At 47.2% G+C, this 22,314-nt stretch overlaps 1 protein-coding gene across 1 annotated transcript; it reads left to right on the top strand.

The window, feature by feature from the left end:
• Positions 1-1,792: 1,792 nt before the first annotated feature.
• Positions 1,793-14,231, top strand: FBXL12 (F-box and leucine rich repeat protein 12). The gene is made up of 5 exons (XM_063112106.1): positions 1,793-1,993; positions 2,095-2,167; positions 7,455-8,319; positions 11,228-11,310; positions 13,400-14,231. The coding sequence occupies exons 1-3, from the start codon at positions 1,908-1,910 to the stop codon at positions 8,274-8,276; spliced, it is 981 nt and encodes a 326-aa protein (XP_062968176.1). The 5' UTR covers positions 1,793-1,907; the 3' UTR covers positions 8,277-8,319; positions 11,228-11,310; positions 13,400-14,231.
• The last annotated feature ends 8,083 nt before the right edge of the window (positions 14,232-22,314 follow it).

Raw genomic sequence — 22,314 nt, 5'->3', positions numbered from 1 at the left:
ACTTTTCTGTACATTTTTTTTCTAAAGTAAACCATATCTGGGAGATTGTCCCAAACAGCACAAAAATATCTTATTTTTTTTGAAATCTGGAAATCCTAGAAGTGGGATACACCTAATAGAGGGTGTATTCTGATACTGACAAACTGTCTTCAAAGAGTTTGCATCAATTCTGCCCTAAACCTCTTCTGCAGCATTTGAAAGGGTCTATTTCCTCACACCAAGGCTAGTGTGGGTATTTTCAAACTTCTTAATCTTTCTTGATTTTATAGATGCAAAACCATAGTGTTTTACTTTTTGTTTATTTATGGATAAGGGTGAGCATACAGTGTTCTTTTTTTTTCCAAGATGACTGGTAAGGCGATCTTAACCCTTGACTTAGTGTTGTCAGCACCACGCTCTCCCAAGTGAGCTAACCGGCCATCCCTGTATAGGGATCTGAACCTGTGGCCTCTGCACTATCAGCACCGCACTCTCCCGAGTGAGCCACGGGGCCGGCCTAAGGGAATGATTTTGCAAAACTTATTCAAAATTCAATTTCAGTGCTGGCCGGTTAGCTTGGTTGGTTAGAGCATGGCCTTGTACCACCAAGGTCAAGGGTTTGGTTCCCCATGCTGGCCAGCTGTCAAAAAAAGAAAAGAAAAGAAAAGAAAAGAAACGTTTTATGTCTTTTGACTCATCAAGTTGACTTCTGGTTATTTATCCTATAGAAATAAAAACACAGGATACACACACACATATATAATATACAAGGGTACTTCAAAAAGTTCATGGAAGGGGCCGGCCCGTGGCTCACTTGGTAGAGCGTGGTGCTGACAACACCAAGTCGAGGATTAAGATCCCCTTGCCGGTCATCTTAAAAAAAAAAAAAAAGTTCATGAAAAGATTAGCATACATATCTATAAGAGAATGCTTAGCTCCAATATTGTTTGTGGTAACAGCAAATCTGGAAGCAACTTGAATGCCCATCAGTATGGGAATGTTTGAATACATTTTTGCTACATTTTCTAGGCTGGCCGGCTAGCTTGGTCGGTCACAGTGCGGTGTTATAACGTCAAGGTCAAGCGTTCACATCCGCATACTGGCCAGCCGCAAAACAAAACAAAACAAAATGAATTGCCATATTAAAAATGAGTGATATATGAGTATTTTTTTGGTGGGAATGTCAATCCAGACAACCGCTGTGGAGAACAATTTGACTGTATCAATCAAAACGAAAATTCCGCGGGCCCTTTGGACAAGCTGTTCCACTTATACAAATTTGTCCTCGTACATAGTCATCAAAAAGCACTATTAAGTAAAGAAGTAGAGATCTCTCTACCACGTCCTCCGCTCGTGGTCGCTCGTCCCGCCGCAGCCCCGCTTCCCCGGCTTGATCTTTGTTCCCTACCCCCATCATTGGCAACTGGTCCTGCCACGACTCTGCCCCCAGGCCCCCTCCCGATCCTGGCCACGCCTTCCGAGTCTAGCCTCATCCCGCCAGCCCAGCCTCATCCCGCCAGCCCAGCCTCATCCCGCCAGCCCAGCCTTCTGGGATTGGTCCTCGTTCAAGCCCCGCCCCTCGAGCCTCGTCCCGCCCCAGCCACACCTTCTGGGATTGTTCTTCGCCCTGGGCCTGGGCTTCGTCCCGCCCCCGCCCCGCCCCCTGGGCCTCGCCCCGCCCGAGCCATGCTATCTGGGTTTGGTCCTCGCTCCAGCCTCGCTCTCCGAGCTTCGCTCTGCCACCCCCTAGCCCCGCCCCTAGCCTCGCCTTACGGTCTTGGTCCTTGTCCCCAGCCCGAGCCACAACCACGTCCTCGCGAGAGAAAAGTCGAACTTCTCAGCCTACTACCTGAGCTCCGGGCCACCGCCCTACCCGCGCCGACCCGGCGTCGCTTTAGCCAGAAGCGGGAGTGCGTTTAGGCGAGATCATGGCGACACTCGGCGACCTACCGGACTCGGTCTTGCTGGAAATCTTCTCTTACCTCCCGGTCCGGGACCGGATCCGCATCTCCAGGTGCCCCCGGGGAGGAAGGGCCGGACTGGGCTCGCACCCGGCGTTGCGGGTCAAGTTCTGGAGGGGTCGGGGTCTTCCTAACGTCGGGTCCCCTCCTCCAGGGTCTGTCACCGCTGGAAGAGACTGGTGGACGACCGGTGGCTGTGGCGACACGTGGACCTGACGCTGTACACGGTACGCTGGGCCGGGCGGGCGGGCATGGGCCGCATTCGGGTTGGCAGGTCCCCAAGGACCACCCCTCCCACCCTGGGACAGTGAGTCTGGGCTCGGGATTTCGAGCCAGGCAGTCCGGGGCCTATCCCAGCGCCATCGTTTACCTGCTCTTGTGCGACCTCCGGGCCTCAATTTCCCCATCCCTGAAATGGGGATAAAGAACAATACCGCCTCGGGGGACTATAGTGAGGCTTCAGCGAGATCGTGCAGGGAAAGGGCTTAAAGCAGTGTCTGGAATATACTCAGCACACAATAAGTGCTGTTTTATGATTACGTTATCAGGTACGAGGGGTCTTCAAAAAGTTTATGGAAAGATTCGTATCCTTTTAACTTTTTGCCATTTTTTGAAATACCCTCGTATACTGATGATTAATACGATTTTTTTTTTTTTTTTTTTTTTGCCTTTTTCGTGACCGGCACTCAGCCAGTGAGTGCACCGGCCATTCCTATATAGGATCCGAACCCGCGGCGGGAGTGTCGCTGCGCTCCCAGCGCTGCACTCTCCTGAGTGCGCCACGGGGTGGGCCCTTAATACGTTTTTTCGTGAAGAAATCATTTTCCCGAGTGAATTTAATTTCGAGAATTAATTTGCTGAGTAATGCAATCGAACAATTTTCACTTTCTCCCAATTTGCATTTTACTTATTTTTCTTGTTTTGATTATGAAATATTTAAAATATCTAGAAATGTATATAGGATAATATCACAAACGACCACTTACTTACCACCTAGATTTAACCTATCTTACCTTTGCCCTTATTTGCTGCAGAATATGTGTGAAACACATACCTATGTATATACATGACCAATATATGTATATGTGTATGTGTGTATACATACACAACAAAACTTTTGTTTTTTTGGAGGCTGGCCAGTACACATAAAACATTTGTAGATATATTTGTTGCCATTTTTTAAAATCATTTTCATACATAACCAGTATTATAAAGTGGATTTTTATCCTTCCTTTAAGGTTCTTGTTTTTTAATTTTATTTAATACACAGTACTGTTAACATGTTTCTAAAGCTTAGATGATGCTATTGGATTATTTACATAGTTTTATTTTACAGTACGTATCCACATCTACATCTAGCTTTTGTGCAACATTGCTCTTGAGATTCTTATTGGCATATTCCTTTTTTTTTTTTTTTTTTTTGCACCTGGCGGATATGAGGATCCCAACCTGTGACCTTGGGGGTATAAGGCTCTGTGCTAATCAACTAACTGGCCAGCCCTCCATCTGATTTTTTAAATGCATTTCAAAATAAGTTACAGACATAAGCCCACTTCATCCCTAAACGCTTTGACCACACATACTTTTAGCTAGAGATCAGTATTTGTTTATAGTTGTCTTTTTTTTTTGAGGTATAACTTCCATATTAGCGAAAGTTAATTTTTTAAAAAGATACACAAGTCATGAATAATTCTCCTTGTAAAACCATTGAAATATAGCCACAGATGAAGCTAAGAGCCTTTGACAGTTGTCCCCTGGTGTCCTCTCCCACCATCCCCAAAATAACCACCATTGCTGATATGGAATATTTCCTTCCATTGTATCTTCTATACATTTACACCCTTGTGTATAGAGCGGGAAAGTGCCAGGGTTATGAGAGCGAGGCTGGGCTTCAGAGTCCGGCTTGTGTTGGGATTTCAGCTCTGTGTATTCTTTGCAACTAGATTCTGGCCAAGCCATTTCCCCGGGAGCACCTGCTGCATGAGCAGGTACTGTGTGAGCTTTCTAGTCCAATGCTCAGCACCACGCCTGTCAAACAGTAGGTGCAATAAATATTAGGCATTATTATTATTATTATTATTATTATTATTATTATTTTTTTTTTTTTTGGTGGCTGGTGGGTACAGGGATCTGAACCTGTGATCTTGGTGTTATAAGTCTGCACTCGAACCAACTAAGCTAACCAGCCAGCCTGTTTAGGAATAATTGCACCCCTATAAAATAGATAGTATTTTCTCCTTTTACCTAAAAGGTATCATTCCTCCAGGTTTTGAGCAGTTACCCATATTAGTATCTTTAGGTCTACTTTGTTTTTAGTTGCTGCCTACGTGGCTGTTGTCTTAGCAGTGGATATTTAGGGGGTTTTCCCCTACCTTTTGCTGTTAAACCAATGCTGCTAAAGACTGTCCAGTTAGCTCAGTGGGTTAGAAGGGGGTGTTATAACACCAAGGTCACAAGTTTGGATCCCAGTACCAGCCAGCCGCCAAAACGAACAAACAAAAAATTTCTATATTCTTTTTAAAAAATTTATATATTCTTTAAAGACAGAACAGGTGATATGGGTGTCCACATTTTAAATTTCAGTAGACACTACCAGATTGCTTTCCAAAGAAGCCAGGACAGAATCATGGAAGGCTGTGCAGAGCCTGCATGTCACAGGGTCAGGCCCACCTGCACTGAAAGCCCGTCTCCCAGGACCCGGCTGCTCTGGGAGGCAGGTGCCGATAGCCCTCTCTGCCCAGGTTCGGTGGGGGTCCCAGTGATGCCAAGGAGGTCATGGAGCACAGGCTCTTCCTCAGCATCAGCTGGCAGGATGTGGTATAGAAGAAGCTCTTGTCACCCTTCAAGCCTCAGGACACATCCGAGGTTGACACTAGGTACATGGACGATGACTTCACTGCCCAACCATCACAAGCACACTCCTGGACTGCTATGACAGCCTGGGCTCGGATGTAGATGAGAAAGGAGGAATGTTTGGGGGCTAGCCTGCCCAGCCCCCAGCCCCGTGCCTTACCAGGGCTTCCTTCCAGCTGTCCTTACCTCCAGCTGGACTCAGGGCCTGGCCCTGGCCCTGTTGGAGAATGGGGTCTGGGACTGCCTACTTCTCCCTGGCTAGGGTGGGAGGGGTACCAGCCTCGGCTGTTACACATCTCACACCCAGATAGTATTGGGCCCCGTGGACTTGGGTTAGGGAGGGGGTGGGCATCTCTGGTATGTATTGGGGTGAGGGGCCTCTGAGAAAGGAGGATCCCAGGACACCTCACCACTCCCCTCTCCAGGGTCCCACATTCTGCAGCCTTAAGGTGCATGTGAGTCCGTCAGTGCTGTGGGTACACGTGTGTGTCAGCGGGCCTTCTTGTGTGTCTGAAATGTGACACACATGGGTGTGTGTGCATGTGTCATGTATTTGTGGAAGGGCGGTATGTCCCAGCCCTCTGGTATGCACTGTGTGTGTGGGCACAGACTCCCATCCCTGGCCTGAGCATTTCACCGCGTGCAGGGAGGGGTGCTGACCCAGTGAGAGGACCCCACGTAGGAGCCCCTTGCTGCCCTGCCCACATCTCTCCTCCCCTCCCCCAACATCTCTGGGTGTTTGGAATTTAGTTTTTGTGGTTTTGATCTCTCCACCCCATCTCCTGTACTAGGCAGTTCACAGAAAGGCATCACGGGGTGGGGTTTTTATCCTTTTTGTGTATGTACGTTGTTTATCTGACCGATTCTCCCCTATCCCCACTGGCCTTTCCCTTTTCCTCGTGTTTGTATGGTAGGAGCAATAAAGGCACTTGTTTCAGACCAGGGCCCACCCTGCAATTATGCCAGCCTACCACCCTGACATTCCCTCAGTTGCCGAGTCTGCTCCATGGATACCAGCTATCTCCTGCTCCCATTGCTCCATTCAGAGGGCCCTGCCAAGGTGGTCATAAGATAAACTGAGAAGCCTATAAAGAAAAGCCTTTTTACATTTTCCTCCATTCTCAGCACCCACCCTCACCCACAGTGACCAATGTTAATTTAATCTTCTCCCATCACAATATGACTCTGATCTTCCAGTGTGGGTACATTCCTGTCTATTTCATTCTTTTATCGGTGTCTCACTGTAGGGGATGGGATCCCAGACTTTAATCAACCTCTTTCCTTGGTTGAATGCATATCCTCAGCTGTACTGGTGCTTATTTCTGTAGAACTTTTCCCAAAGGGGGAGTTTGACGTTGAAGAGTTTTAATAAAATTTTACCAATTAAAAAAACCCCCAAAAAACAGAGAAGCCAGAACAATTCCTACCAGCAGAGCTTGAGAAATCTGCTTCTCTACATCGTGGCCAATATTTTGATATTTGGAAACTTTAAGAGTTTTCTAATCCATCCTTTTTGCAAATGAAAGTTGATATTCCACTGGCTTTATGCCCATTTTAAATTTTGCCAAGCACGGCTTCCACCCTTAGGAGTTACTTTTTAGTGGGCAGTCTCTCTAGTGAGTCAGTTTCCCTGGGCCCAGACTTTCAGGTCAACATTTGGCCAGGAAGATTGAATTCCTCTGTCAGAAATACTCTTTTCTGTTTCTACTATTTTCTTTTGGGCTTTTCTTAAACTTTTTTTTTTTTTTTTAAATAATTTTTCGGTGGTTAGTCCAGCAATCTGAACCCTGTGACCTTGAATTATAAGGTTGCACTCTAAAACTTAACTAACCCCCCAGCCCCCTCTAATGTTTTCTTTTTAAGGTGAAATGTACATACAATGAAATGCACAGTGGTATCAGTTACATTTTTTTAGTTTGTTTTTTTACTTCCCAGGGTTAATTTTTGCAACTTTCACTGTTATCAGGCTGTGTGTGAAGGTTCAAAAAGTTTGTGGAAATATAAAGAAAAAAAAAAAAGTTCATGGAAACATGGAATTAAAACATAATCCGCAGCTGGCTAGTTACCTCATTTGGGAGCGTGGTACTGGTAACAATAAGGTCAAGGGTTTGGACCACCTTTCTGGCCAGATACCATCCCCCCCCCCCAAAAAAAATAAATAAGATAATCGCCATCTGTCTGTGAACTTTTTTTATTTTAGTTTTTTTTTCTTTTAAATTTTTTATTTTTTCCATGAACTTTTAGAAGTACCCTCGTAGGTACATGTGTTTTTAACCTAGACCTAATTGACCCTGGGCAATTTTAGGCTTTTTCAGTTTTATTCTGTGTTTCTTATTTCTACCAGACATGGTCATTAAGAAAGGGGGAAAATACTGGTGGATTGCTTTGCTTTCTTACTTGCCCCAGAGGAATCTATGCTGTTGCTGAAGACAGACCTGTTAGGATCTTTCTTTCCCCGATTGGTTTTGTTCAAAGTCCTACCAGTCAAAATGGTGCAGTCAAACCATCTAGTTGGTCCTGGGGTGGAGGCTGACCTGGGAAGGGCAGAAGTTCAAGGAGGCACCAGAACCCCCGACCCTGGGTATGTCTGTCTCCAGCCAGGCAGAAGCTTTAGACGCCCCATATTTCTCAACCAGTCATCCCAATCTCTGGCTCTTACAGATGCGGCCTAAAGTCATGTGGCACCTCCTTCGCCGGTACATGGCATCCCACCTCCACTCCCTGCGGATGGGTGGCTACCTCTTCTCTGGCTCCCAGGCCCCCCAGTTGTCCCCCGCCCTGATGAGGGCCCTGGGCCAGAAGTGTCCCAACCTAAAACGCCTCTGCCTGCACGTGGCTGACCTGAGCATGGTGCCCATTACCAGCCTGCCCCACACCCTGAGGACCCTGGAGCTGCACAGCTGTGAGATCTCCATGGCCTGGCTCCTCAAGGAGCAGGATCCCACTGTACTGCCCCTGCTTGAGTGCATTGTGCTGGACCGCGTCCCCGCCTTCCGCGACGAGCACCTTCAGGGCTTGACACGCTTCCGGGCCCTGCGCTCACTGGTGCTGGGCGGCACCTACCGGGTGACCGAGACAGGACTGGATGCCAGCCTGCAGGAGCTGAGCTACCTGCAGAGGCTTGAGGTGCTGGGCTGCACCCTCTCAGCCGATAGCACCCTGCTGGCCATCAGTCGCCACCTCCGAGACGTGCGCAAGATCCGGCTGACTGTGAGGGGCCTCTCTGCTCCTGGCCTGGCAGTCCTGGAGGGAATGCCAGCTCTGGAGAGTCTGTGCCTGCAGGGTCCCCTCATCACCCCAGAAATGCCCTCTGCCACTGAAATCCTCTCCTCCTGCCTTGCCATGCCCAAGCTCAAACTCCTCGAGCTGCAGGGGCTGGGGTGGGAGGGCCAGGAGGCTGAGAGGATCCTGTGCAAGGGGCTGCCCCACTGTATGGTCATTGTCAGGGCCTGCCCCAAAGAGTCCCTGGACTGGTGGATGTGACTGCTCCACCTGTTCCTGTTGAGCCCTAGCCTCTGAATGAACAGTAAGTACCTCGAAGAGTTCAGGTAATCAGGCCTGAGGGAACTGAAGGCCACAGGCAGACAGAACCCGGGCCTCAGGGGCCTCCAGACAGTTGGAATCGTTTGCCAGCTGTGTAACCTCAGTCACATCAGCCAGTCTCTCTGAGGCCCAGTTCCCCATCTGGAAATAGGAAAGACCACAGCTACCTCATGGTTATGTTGCAAAGCCTTACTCTTTTCTCTCTTTCTCTCTCTCTCTTTTTTTTTTTTTTTTGGTGGCTGGCCAGTACAGGGATCCGAACCCTTGACTTTGGAGTTATCAGCATTGCTACCAGCTGAGCTAACCGGCCAGCCCAAGCCTTACTGTTTAACAGCCCCTGTCCCCAAGAAGGCCCTCTATGAAGGGTCAGTCTTAGGAACAGGACTAACGTAGAAAGGTGGGGATAAAACTTACAGGAATCTGAGGGGCCAAGCCCCCTTAAGAGGCCTGGAAGGACTATCTATGTATGTGCACCCACACACCACTTGAATGCCTACACACATGCAAGAGACATGCAATAGACAGAGAGGGCAAGTGAGATTTGCAGTTTGAGGATCAAAATGTTAATAAACATTCTCAGTTATTTTCTATATTTTGTATTCCACATTTTCCAAGTTTTCCACAATATATGTTATTTTGCTATTAAAGAAAAATAATCAGTTTTTCAAAACAGCATTCAGTTTATTCATTCAGCAAATGTTTCTTAAGCACTTACTATTTTGCAGGCACCCATTCCAGGCACTGGGACCACAGCAGTGAACAAAACAGACAAGACCCTGCCCTCATAGAGCTCATAGAGGAGAAGGCAGGGCCATAAAAAGACAGACACACCCACAGGATAAATTTGAAGACACAATAAACCAGGGTCACACGATGGAGGCGTGGACGCTTGGGAGAGAGTGCAGGGCTGACTGCTCTGAGCTGAGACCTGAGAGGTAAAGAGAAGCCAGCTGTGGGAAGATCTGGGGAAGAGCAGGAAAGGCAAGGACCCTGAGAATGGGAATGAACTTGGCATTTTCCAGGAACAGGAAGAAAGGTCCTTGTGGCAGAGGGAGCAGGTGGGGGGACGATCAAAAGTGAGGTTGAGGTGATGATGGGAGCAAGAGCAGGCAGGCTCGCACATGGCTCAGGCTTTAGGGGTTCAGTAAGTAGCAACTCCTTTTCCTCCTGCCTTTTGGGTCTGAACCACTTGAAAGATGCAGGTGTCAGTGATCCTGAGCGCCCACCTGCGAGATGAGCATTACTTGTGATCTGAGCTGGGTTGGAGGGTGTGTGTGGCTAAGCTCCGGCTCTGTGGGCTTACCACCTGCACAGGGGGGCAGGGTAGGGTGCCTCCTCTGGGGAAGGCAGAGCCAGGAGAGAAGAGGGCTGGGCTGGGTACACTTGGTTCCTTATTTCAGGCTCGCCCATCAGAGTAGCTGGAAATGTTTCTCCCATGCTGTTCCCACTTGGGGGTGGAGGAGAAAGTCCTTCTCCATCTGGCCATGGAGGACTCGGATGGGAGTGTGCCCCTAATGGCAATGGTTAAAGTCTAATTATCCCATGCTGTGACCAAACCTAGCAGCTCCAGCCCAGGACCTCTGGGGACTGGGTTGAGCCAGGCTGGGGCATCAAGATTGGAGAAGTCTCTGAGTCACTGGGGGCAGGGAGGGAAATGAAGACTGATCTGCTGGTGGAGGGTGTCTGGAGAGCTGGGGTCTGGAGGAATAGGAAGGAAGGCTCAACCCAGCCCTGTGCTGGGCTCTGCAGTGGTCTTGGAGGTGGACTCCCTATGCCCTTTCTGTAGCAATCCCAAGAAAAAAAAAGCCTTTCTTTTTTCTCTCTGTCTTTCCAGGAGGGATGGAGCAGCAGAAGTTAATTTAGAGGCAGGTAAATGTTTAACAGCCAGCACTAGGGTGGGGGCCAGGGAAGCCCTGATTTGTAGAGCCTGCCAATTTCTGTGGTGTAAACACTCTCTGCCATGGCTGTTGCTGTGGATTGAATGTCCCCCCAGAATTCTTTGAAGCTTGACCCTCATTGTAACAGTGCTAAAAGGGTGGGAAATCCAATTATGACATTTGGAAGGTGGGGCCTTTGAAGTGATTCCATTGTGAGGACTTTGCCCTCGTGAATGGATTGATCAATTCATGGAATAACAGGCGTGGTTCTGAAGGCTTTATAAGCAGAGCCAGTGAGAAGTTTTAGCCTCTCTTGCTCAGGCCATTCTCACCATGTGCCCTGTGTCACTGTAGAGAGTCACCACCAAGAAGGCCCTCACCAGATGCGTTCCTGGACTGTGGACTTCCCAGTCTCCAAACTGTAAGAAATACATTTCTCTTCTTTATAAATTACCATTTCAGGGCCGGCCCGTGGCTCACTCGGGAGAGTGTGGTGCTGAGAACACCAAGGCCCCGGGTTCGGATCCCATATAGGGATGGCCAGTTCGCTCACTGGCTGAGCGTGGTGCTCACAACACCAAGTTAAGGATTAAGATCCCCTTACCGGTCATCTTTGAAAAATAAATAAATAAATTACCATTTCGGGTATTCTGTTATAAGCAACAGAAATAGACTAGTACAGCTGGTTTCAAGCTACCAACAGTTTAACAACCAGCTCACAAAATTCCTGAAAATTCAGCAATTGGCTCTCCTGTGCTGCAGCATACCACTGGTCTTCCCCCAGGCTCACCCTGCAGAGGACTCGCTCCGCCTTAGTGACCTCTTCCCTGGACCTTGCTCTGAGGGTGGTGGGGCAATGGGACATCAGACGGAGCTCCTCCCCTCTTGGGACCCCCCCACTCCTGACCACTGCCTTCTCCCAGATAAGGGACTGGGGGCTTCAGCACTGCCCTCCAATGAAGATAAAGGATAATCACCATAGCTGACATTTATTTCTTGTTTATTATGTGCCAGGTGCTGCTCAGTCCTTCATGCACAGACTCCTATTAGCAGCCCAGTGAGGAACGTACAGATGAAGAAACTGAGGCACAGAGAAGGTAAGTTGCCCAAAGCGACATAGCTGGTAAAGTGCAAGAACCTGAGTAACCTTATCCTCTACTCTTAACCATTATGTGAAGCTGCCTTGCATACGCACAGCAGTATCTGAAGGGATGGTCCAGTAACTGTGGCCCATAAGGGAGCAATGACTAGACATACACATTTTTTATAGCTTTGGTTTTTTTTACACGGGGACTTGAACATTTGACCTTGATGTTATCAGCACCACACTCCACCAAATGAGCTGACCGGCCAGCACCTACACCTTTGTTGAGGTATAATTAATGTGTAATAAATTGCACGTATTTAAAGTGCATCATTTGGGGCTGGCTGGTTAGCTCAATTGGTTAGAGCACAGTGTTATAACACCAAGGTCAAGGGTTCGGACTCCTGTATTGACCAGCTGCCAAAAAAAAAAAACCCAGTAAAGTGCATCATTTAACAAGTTTTGACACGTGTACACTTGTAAAACCATCACCACAATCAAGATAAACATTTCCATCATTCCCAAAAGTTTCCTTGTGCCCCCTTGTTATCCTCTCTCCCTCCGCCCCATCCCTAGGCAGCCATTGGTCTGCTTTCTGTCTCTGTAGATTATTTTGCTTTTACTCGTATTTTATGTAAATAAATAAAATTGTCCTTGGAGAGTATGTACTTTTTCTTTCACTCAGCATAATGATTTTAAGATTCATTCATGTTGTTGTAGGGATCAATAATTTGTTGCTTTTTATCGCTGAGTAACATTCCATTGTATGCGTTTGTTTACCCATTCATGGGTGGATATTTGTATTTACACATAAAACTTTTGGGCCGAGCCTGTGGCGTACTCGGGAGAGTGCGGCGCTAGGAGCGCGGCGACACTCCCGCCGTGGGTTCAGTCACGAAAAAGACAAAAAAAATAAAAATAAAAATAAAAATAAATAAACATAAAACTTTTGGGGAGGGGGAAAAAGAAAAAAAGCCTTAAAACGTTTTGTTAAAAGTAAGTTTTCGGGCTGGCCCATGGCTCACTCGGGAGAGTGTGGTGCTGATAACACCAATGCCACAGGTTCAGATCCCTACATAGGGATGGCCGGTTAGCTCACTTGGAGTTTTCAGCACCACGCTCTCCCAAGTCAAGGGTTAAGATCCCCTTACCAGTCATCTTTAAAAAAAAAAAAAAAAAAAAAGTAAGTTTTCTTGATGTCAAAAATTATACATGTTTGTAAATAAATTTTAACATTGCAGAAAGTGAAACTTTTTTTTTTTTTTTTTGACCACTGGCCTGTATGGGGATCTGAACCCTTGACCTTATCGGCACCATGCTCTCCCAAGGAGCTAAGCAGCCAGCCCCAGAAAGTGAGCGTCTTTCTAATCCCAGGCCCCAGAAGGATTCATTGTGAAAAGTTAGGCATATGAGCTTCTAGAATTTTGTCTACTTTTGGGGTTTTGGAGGAAAATCAACACATGACATCTCTTCATTTCTCTTCTGAGTTTGGAACTAGTCACAGGAATCAGAAATAAAAATATGAGCTTCATGACTGAGGAAAAGCAGGTTGGCACATGTGGCCAAGCTGAGCCGCCCCAGGGAGGTTTCTGATTATATCAGCCCTGATTTGCCAAATGCACTTGGGCATGGCACAGCTGGTTGACCACAAGTCTCCTATGCAGGGGAAAACCTGCCCTGGGTGCTTACTGCATGTCCTGGCCTGATCAAAACAGCCCCTCTCCCACTTCCCCCAAGAGAGGCCTTGGTAGCCCCTCTCCCTTGGGGTATCCCTCTGCCTCAGTCTCCCCATAGCCCAGCAGCCCTGCCCCTCCCCAGTATCCCAACTGAGCCAAAGAGAACCAATTGTGCCAATGAGGACTGGGCCCTGCCCGGCTGCCCATCTCAGGGATGGGCATTTCATGCCTGTCTCGCCACCTCCTGTGCTATTGTCCTACCTGCCACCTAGGGGAGGGGCGTAGCTTCCACTTATTGGTTAGAAGATACCACTGCCCACCGTTTCCCCCTCCCTGTCTGGTGTCCTGTTCCCCCATCTGTCTATTCATCTGTACTCCCCTAGGAGTATTTTGCCACATACAAAAGTGCTGTCCTGTCTTTTGCAGGGAAAAAAACAAAAACAAAAAACTGTCCTTCTCTGTGGTCCAGCAGACCCCCAAAGGGAGAGAGAAAAGGCATAACCTGAAGTTCAGTTCCTTCTTCGAGACTCACTCGTCAGGTTAATTCGTACGGGTGTGAGTGCTCAGAGATGGATCAGTATCGACATTTCGGCTGAAATTCCCCCAACTTGGAAATAGGAAGCCAGAGGAATGGAGTTTCCTCCCTAACTCAGACTAAGAGATGCATACCATCCTGGTCAATTTCTCCCACAAAATAGGATCATAACTTACAGAGTTCTATGACTTGGTTTTTTTCACTAAACACTATATTATAGATCCCCCCACCCCCACCCCATGTCAGTCCTTGCAGATTTATCTCCTCCTCACAAACATTCTGTTGTGTGACTGTACCATAATCTGTTATCCAATTACCTGTTGATGGACATTTGTGTTGTTTGCAATTCTGGGCTATTCTAAACAGCACTGGGAATGAGTAATAGATGTGCAACATAACCAGCGCCATTTTAGACAAGCCCAAGTACAAAATGGCGCCATCCACCTCCTCCCCTCCCCTCCCCTGTTCTCTTTTACAAGAAGCCTCATGGTTTTGGAGAAAATGAAACTTTCAGCATTTCCACATGCGCAGAACTCTCCATTCTCATGACCTAACTCAATCCCCACCCTGGAATTACATCACCCAGCTCTTGGTGCTAACATACCAATATAAGCTCCCACCACCCTAGGTTAGCTGCTGTCCCCCATTTTCAGGGCAGCCCCGGGCTGTCCTCCATTTTGAGTACAGCCCAGCAGTTTTCTTTCTTTAATAAAGCTTGAACAGTACCCGGCATCTTGGCTCACTTTCTTTCATTTTGGTGTCGAAACCTGGTAAGGGTCTTAGCTGGACCGTCAGCCGATCCCCTCTCTTGGGTTGATTGGATCCCGGCCACCCTTCCCAGATCTGCTGAAACCGGATGCCTCTGGGACTCTCTCCTTTTGCCGTTTCAGATCAATGCATCCAACACAGGCCTCAATTCAGGGTGAGTCAGTGGGTCTGTCCTGCCTACCTCTACAGGTTCCCCAACTACTCTCTATGACTCCGGTCTCTACAAAGCCCAGGCACCTGGCTGAGGGAACTCTTCTCATGCCCCCCAGCTATTGGAGGACGCTCCTCTAGCCGGACAGTGGCTTTTCTCTCAAAAAGAAGGTGGGCATCAAAGGGGACACCCTTTGCTGGCACTATTCTTCTACCAGGACTGACTGCCCTTTCTCACCCTCTACACGGGATCCTCATGATCCAAACCTCCATGCTCTGCGCCCTTGGGCTGTCTCCTGGACAATTTCTTGGCCTCCAGGGAGACATTAAAACTCAAACGCCTCATTACAATGAATCCCAGTGGCCACAAGATGGCACTTGATTTAGACACTCCCAAAACGGCAAAAGCTGTAGAGATTCCTTGTTCAGGCCTTCTCCTATCTCTGAATGCCCGTTCTTCTCTCTGTCAAGACTGTCCTATGTCTCAAATTCTCCTAGCTCATTTTCACCCTCCCCTTCCAGACTTGGGTCAATCCTATGATCTGTCAGACTACTCTGCTACCCATACATTGGAACTACCAGGCTGGCCACGGGGATTGGAATCTCCAGGATAAAATGATCACACACTTGATTTATAGCCTCCAAAAGGCTACTCACAAGTCAGTCAATTATGACAAGCTTAGAGAAATCACACAGAAATATACTAAAAATCCCACCGAGTTCCTAACCTGCCTCTCTGAGGCTCTACATGAATATACACGTATAGACCCAAACTCCCCTGCAGGCATGGCCTTCTTACACTCTCATTTTATTACCCAATCAGCCCCTGATATTCAAAAAAACTATAAAAGATCAGTCCAAAAACCAGCTCCTGGCTAATGCCATCTGTGGCTCACATACTCCAAAGCTGGCTGCCTCTAAGGGCAAGCCACCTGAAACTGCTTCAAGTGCAGTCAGTTGGGCCACTCAGCATGAGCCTGTCGTAACCCATCCTCATTACAAAGGGCCAGGTCACTGGGGGATTGACTGTGCCACTCGCTAGTCCCCAATCTATAGCATTTGGCTTCATGGTCATCCCTACTAGAGCTTCTAGGCTTTGCCCAGGAGGAGGACTGATGAAGCCCAGGGCCCGAGGCCCCCAAGGAGATCACCAGGCATGAGCTCAGGGTAACTCGCCTTGTAGCAGATAAGCCAATCTCTTTTGTCATTAATACAGGGGCCATTTACTCTACCATTCCTGAATATGCAGGACCAACAACCCCGTCCTCTATCACAATAGTAGGGGTCAAAGGATCAGAATACTAGCCATCGATCACTCAAACCTTTTCCTGCACCCTACATCACACCGATTTCACACAAAAAACCTGATGCCACATTTGCACCAGCCAGGGGACCTCGTCTGGGTTGCAGGAAAGAGCCACTGGATACATCACACCCAACTCAAATGGGCCTCCAAACTGGACTCATGGGAACCAGACCAACACCAGGAAAAACGGACTGTCCAGCGCTCTAGAGAAGATCCCCTAAAGATAAGACTTTCTCATTCGCTTTAATTGTGTCTTGTAACACCTGTGTTTGGGGACAGCCCCCATCAGCCTAAAAGCTTCACCTGGGAATTAAGGGATACTGTCACTGGGATAGTCCTTCAGTCCGTCCATACCCATAGAGCCCCCTTATTATGTTGGTCTAGATGTAAATGGTTCTTTCAGTACAAATAACAGCACTGTTAGAACTTTAAATCCGACTGAAATCACCAATAATAAGCTTTGCCCATGGGGAAGGAAGCCCAAACCCACACTTGGTGGTTTATGCAACCAAGGTCTTTATAGAAAAACTGCCAATTATGACATTCAGAGCTCCTCCTGTAAAAAGGAATGCACATATGTCATAACTATTAATGAAACTAGCCATGGATCCCAAGCCTCTAACTACCTGGTTGCCCCTTTAAATACCTGGTTTACTTGTTTAGCAGAATTGACCCCATGCATTGCTATCCAGTATTTCCTCACTCCTAATGAAACTGAGTTCTGTGTCCTAGTCCACATCATTCCCCAGATTTATTTCTATGAGGGAGAAGCAGGAAGACAACACTTTCCTGCTAACAGAGCTAAAAGAGCCATTCCGGTTCTAGTTTCACTGCTTGTAAGCCTTGGTATAACAGGATCTGCTGCCATTAGTACCACAGCTCTCATAACAAATAATGAAAACTTCAAAGCTTTAAGCCAACAAATTGACCTAGACTTAGGGGAATTCGAAGCCTCTGTGGGCAGATTAGGAAGCTCCTTGGATTCCCTAGCCAAAGTAATATTGCAAAATAGGAGAGGCCTAAATCTTTTGTTCCTTAAACAAGGGGGATTATAAAAAACTTGCTGTTTTTATACTAACCACTCTGGGGTAATAAGGGACAGTCTCTCCCAAATTAAAATTAAAAAACAGCCTTGCCTTAGTAAAAAAACACATTAAAGAAAAAAAGTCATATAATAACAACAAAAATTGGTATAAAAGCTTCTTTTCTTGGTCACCTTGGTTAACGACTTTAATAACAGCAGTCTCAGGCCCCCTAGTCCTCGTCCTCCTCCTAGTCACTATTGGACCTTGCCTGGTCTCCTGCCTCATTAGTTCCACCTGAGAATGGGTACAATTAAACTCCTTGTCCTACATACCAGGTGTAAGAAATTAAGTACGGACGAATCAATGATTTGATTCCTTCCTAAAAAGGAGTTGGAAATGAGATAGGGTGACCCCCACTTTCATAACATACACAATTCGCTTCTGTGAAATGGCTTGCTGAGTAACAAGATAGATTAATTAAGTTTAAATTGTGTTTGAATTGCTTAAAAAATGTTATTGTTTAAAAATCCCCCTCGACTCTTTAGCCCCCCCTTGATAGAAGTTAAAAGCCAAATATTAGCCTGCTTTTGCTGTCTCCTGCCTATGCTGTCCCTAACTGATAAAACCAAGAACTGTATCCGGATGTATCTAGACAACCTAAAGAGGAAACCGCCCTGTGAAAGTTTTTGCTGTCCCTAAGTGATTAACTGGCTTCTTTCAGCTTCTGTTATCAGCTTGCACTAGGCCTCCCCAAACCACCTCCACACGCCATGAAGGTATGTATGTGTGTGTGTAACTATATGATAACTATAAGTGTGTAACTATTTGATAATTTTAACTGTGTGACTAATGTAAAAATCTACCTTTTAAAAATCACTCTGAACTTCAATTCAGGGCTGCATCCTTCCAAGACTTTCTTGGAGGGACAGTCGCCAGCCTGCCAATAAAACCTCCCTTTTAAATTCTCAATTGGGTGTTCTGGTTCTTTTTCTGTGCAGCAGCCTCACAAGAGGGATAGCCCCCACTTTTGTTTCCAGGCCTTAGCTCAAGACTTATCTGAACTCCCCCCCCATCCTCTAGCACTTTAATATGTGGATGACCTCCTCCTTTGTAGCCCCTCCTATGAGGATTCACAGGCCCACACTGTTGCTCTCCTTAATTTCCTGGCCTCCAGGGGATATCGAGTGTCCCCCAGCAACGCCCAAATTTCTTCTCCTTCAGTTCAAGAGTCTAATTTCTGAACTCCCTGCTCCTACCACAAAGGGTGAAATCCTTTCTTTCTTGGGGCTTGCAGGGTATCTTCACCTATGGATCTCCAACTTTGGCGTGCTAGCAAAACCACTTTATGGGGCAGCCAAAGGGGATCCTGCCATTCCTTTAGATCCCACAAAGCCCATTCATTCTCTTTTCCTGCGTTTAAAAGCTGCTCTCCTCACAGCCCCAGCTCTATCTCTCTCAAACTTATCATCCTTTTATCCTATACATCACCAAAACCCAAAGATTGGCAGTCAGGGTTTTGGGACAAAAGGCAGGAGATATTTTCTCCCCAGTTACAAACCTCTCTAAATAACTAGACACCACATGTTGAGAATGGGCCCTTGTTTAAGGGCCCTGGTGGCAGCCGCCCTTTTACAATAAGAAAGCTCTAAACTAACTTTCAAACAACCAACAGTCAAGACCTTCTCAGCCATAAGGCCAAGTCAATTCTCTCCTTTTCCTGCCTACAACTTATTCACCTTCCTTTCACTGAAAATTCCCAGTTCTTCTTTAAACCTTGCCCTCCCTTAAATCCAGCCACTCTCATCCCCAAACACTCATGGCCCTTAGAACACAATTGCCAGGAGGCTTTAGACCTCTTTCTCAATCCCTTTCCACACATCTCCCCACATCCCATTATGTGGTTCATAGATGGGAGCGCCACCTCCATGCCTGCCCTCCAGGTAGGTTATGCCATAGTAAATCTAACACAAGCTATTGAGGCTGCACAACTCCCAAAGGAGGTTGGGGTTATACACTGCAGAGGACACCAAACCACCAATGACCCCATAGCCCAGGGAAACAAACTGGCAGGTCTAACTGCAAAACAAGCTGCTCAATCACCAGGCCCCCACTCTTCCTCTCCTGCTCAGGTCCTTCTCATGGCCCCTGTCCCCTTATCCCAATACACACCCCAAGAAATACAACACCTCCAACGGTTGGGAGCACAGAGAAAGGACAACTGGTATACTCTCTGGTTGCTATGTCCTCCCTACCACACAAGCTGAGCAAATCCTTTTAGATTTCCATAATTCAGTTAATATAGGCTATGAAGCCCTACTACATTTTCCTCAGCCCTTATATTACTCTCCCCACATCGCCAAGTTACTAAAACAAATCACTTAAAACTGTCCTATGTGTACTTGCTCCAATCAAGATGGCCTCCAAGTTCGGTCCTTTCCCACCCTTCAGGCCAGAGGGTACATTCCTGGCCAGGATTGGCAAATTGACTTTATTCACATGCCTCCCCACAAAAGAACACACTATCTTCTCATCTTAGTAGATACCTTTTCAGGTTGGCTTGAGGCTTTCCCCTGCACTTCAGAGGACGCTACAGCAATAACACATGCTCTCACCTCAGAAATCATCCCTTATTTTGGCCTCCCCACCAGTCACTCACTCGCCTACGAGCTGCCCCCCACAAGCCAACAGGCCTCAGCTCCCTTGAACTTATGTACAGTAGGCCCTTCACTCTCACACCTCTCCCTTTCAGCTCATCGCCTTTAGGCCAGTATCTCCTTACTCTTTTGCTCATTAGGGATCTTAGGGAACAGGCCAACCTTCTATTACCTCATCCTTTCCCCACCACCCTCTCAGACTTTAAACTGAGCCCGGGACAGCAAGTGTATATTAAAACCCAAATCCCAAAGCCTCTTTTGCCATATTGGGAAGGGCCTTATACAGTACTTCTCACCACCCCCACAGCGGTAAAGGTACTAGGAAAGGCCTCTTGGTATCACTTTTCCATGAGAAAACTAGCACCTGAGACTTTACCCAAAGAATCTGTTAACACCAAGCCAGAGGGGTCCCTCTGCTCAACCCCCAACCCGACATCTCCTCACACTTCATCCATTTTAGGACCCACAAAACTGAAAATCTCCAGGACCTTCGTTCTTCCCCTAATCCCAGAAGAAGGATGATCTTTCCCCCAGTGATTATCCTCTCACTCTTACAGGCCCACTTCACGTCCCTCGCACAAGAGCTACTATTACACTATCTGCTCTAGTACTTGCTACAGGATTGGCAGCAGCTGCCCCAGCGCAGTGTAACATTATAGGAAGATTTCTCCTGGCACTTCTTTACCTTCTATCAGTAGGATGCTTCTTAGCAATTTCATTATGGCAATGTGCCCTTTAAACTATTTTGGCTCCCTAACCCTTCACATCCTTCCCATGTTTTTCCTCCTATCTCAATGCTCCTCATTACCTGGAACATGGAGTTTCCAGGTCCACAGGGATGATGCAGTCCTCAATGAATCAGACTGGTCCCAGAGCGACTCATCTGTTTCCCACTTCACACGAAACTTTTTGTGGTCACCCCCCTCCCTGTCAATGCAGCCTGTAACATTTCCAAAAACGTCTCTTCACTTTCCTCTAACCTCACCTCAATGGGGACTGTCAGCATTATGCAGGGCCTGCCCACACTCTTCCTCACTAACACCAAATGCTACCACTCACTTACCCCCTCCTCATCTATGCCCCAAAACTGGAATATATTTCCTTTGTAAAACTACGTTATCCTGTTGCCTGCCCCCGTCAACACGATTTCTTGCATATTCTTTTGGCTCGTCCCTGACATCACCCTCCAGACAGATGGAGAGATGGAGACAGGACTGGGACTAACTTTGGCCCCCCCCTCAGGAAGTGCCCCCCACTCCCGTAGGGCACTAATTGCACCTTTTTTTTTTTTTTTTTTTTTGTCGTTTTTTCATGACCGGCACTCAGCCAGTGAGTGCACCGGTCAGTCCTATATAGGATCCGAACCCGCGGCGGGAGCGTCGCCGCGCTCCCAGCGCGGCACTCTACCAAGTGCGCCACGGGCTCGGCCCTAATTGCACCTTTTTTTTTTTTTTTTTTTTTTAAAAGATGACCGGTAAGGGGATCTTAACCCTTGACTTGGTGTTGTCAGCACCACGCTCAGCCAGTGAGCGAACTGGCCATCCGTATATGGGATCCGAACCCGGGGCCTTGGCGCTATCAGCACCGCACTCTACCGAGTGAGCCACGGGCCGGCCCCCTAATTGCACCTTTTAATTGGGGCAGGGATCCCTCCTGTAATTGGATCTGGCATAGCAGGCCCTGCTACTGCCTCTAAATTCTATCAAAATCTCTCAGAAGAACTAAGCATAGATAGAATCTCCTCCCTCCAGTGACAGGTCACCTCTTTCGCGACAGTCGACAGTTGCTTTACAGAACCGTCGGGCCCTTTACTTCCTTACAGCCAGGCACCTGCCTCTTTTTGGGGGAGGAATGCTGTTATTATGTAAATGAGTCTGGGGTGATCCAGAACAACTTAAATCATTTCACTGAACCCTTGGATATCCTGGCTTATGCCCCTACTAGGACCCCTAACTGTGCTGGGACTTTTCTTGCTTTTTGCTGCCTGTCTCTTTTGGTGTTTCTCTAATTTCTTGCAGGAACATATACAGGCTTTCACCAACCAAAAGATCGCCAAATTGTTCCTGTAAGGAGGATATCAGCCCCTTAGAATCAGCGACCCTTCCCTGGAGGAATACAGCCTCCCCACATAAAGCCAATACCCCATCACCTAATTGTTTTACCCGCCAACATAAATCTTTTATTTTTTCCATATCTTTGCCCATCTCCAGCAGGAAGTAGCTTCAGAAGAATGAGACCTCCGCCCTTTTCCCCTTTTCCCTATACTTAAAAGGCAGGAATAATAGATCTGCAACATAATCAGCACCATTTTAGACAAGCCCAAATACAAAATGGCACCGTCCACCTCCTCCCCGCCCCCCCACTCTCTTTTACAAGAAGCCTCATGGTTTAGGAGAAAATGAAACTTTCAGTGTTTCCACATGCACAGAACTTTCCATTCCCATGACCTAACTCAATCCCCAACCCGGAATTACATCAGCCAGCTCTTGGCACCAACATACCAATATAAGCTCCCACTGCCCTATGTTAGCTGCTGTCCCCCATTTTCAGGGCAGCCCTGGGCTGTCCTCCATTTTGAGTACAGCCTGGCAGATTTCTTTCTTTAATAAATCTTGAATGGTATCCGGCATCTCTGCTTTCTTTCAATGAGCACCCTTGAGAACACGTGTCAAATGTGTGCCAATTTTTCTGTAGAATGTCATTCTGGATCCAATCAGGAGAGAGAAACTACACAGTAGTTTGTGTTCTTTTTAGACAGCTGGCTGGTATGGGGATCTGAACCCTTGACCTCGGCTGAGCTAACTGGCCAGCCCAATACAGTAATTTGAACAGGAAAGTTTGATGTGAGGAATTGTTACCTGTAATAGGAGATTGGAGTAATAAGGGTTTGGCTAGAAAGAAGT

The sequence above is a fragment of the Cynocephalus volans genome, chromosome 10 (genome assembly GCF_027409185.1).
Source record: "Cynocephalus volans isolate mCynVol1 chromosome 10, mCynVol1.pri, whole genome shotgun sequence".
Taxonomy (NCBI): domain Eukaryota; kingdom Metazoa; phylum Chordata; class Mammalia; order Dermoptera; family Cynocephalidae; genus Cynocephalus; species Cynocephalus volans.
The sequence above is the reverse complement of the archived record's forward strand: the minus strand, read 5'-3'. Positions and strand labels throughout refer to the sequence as shown.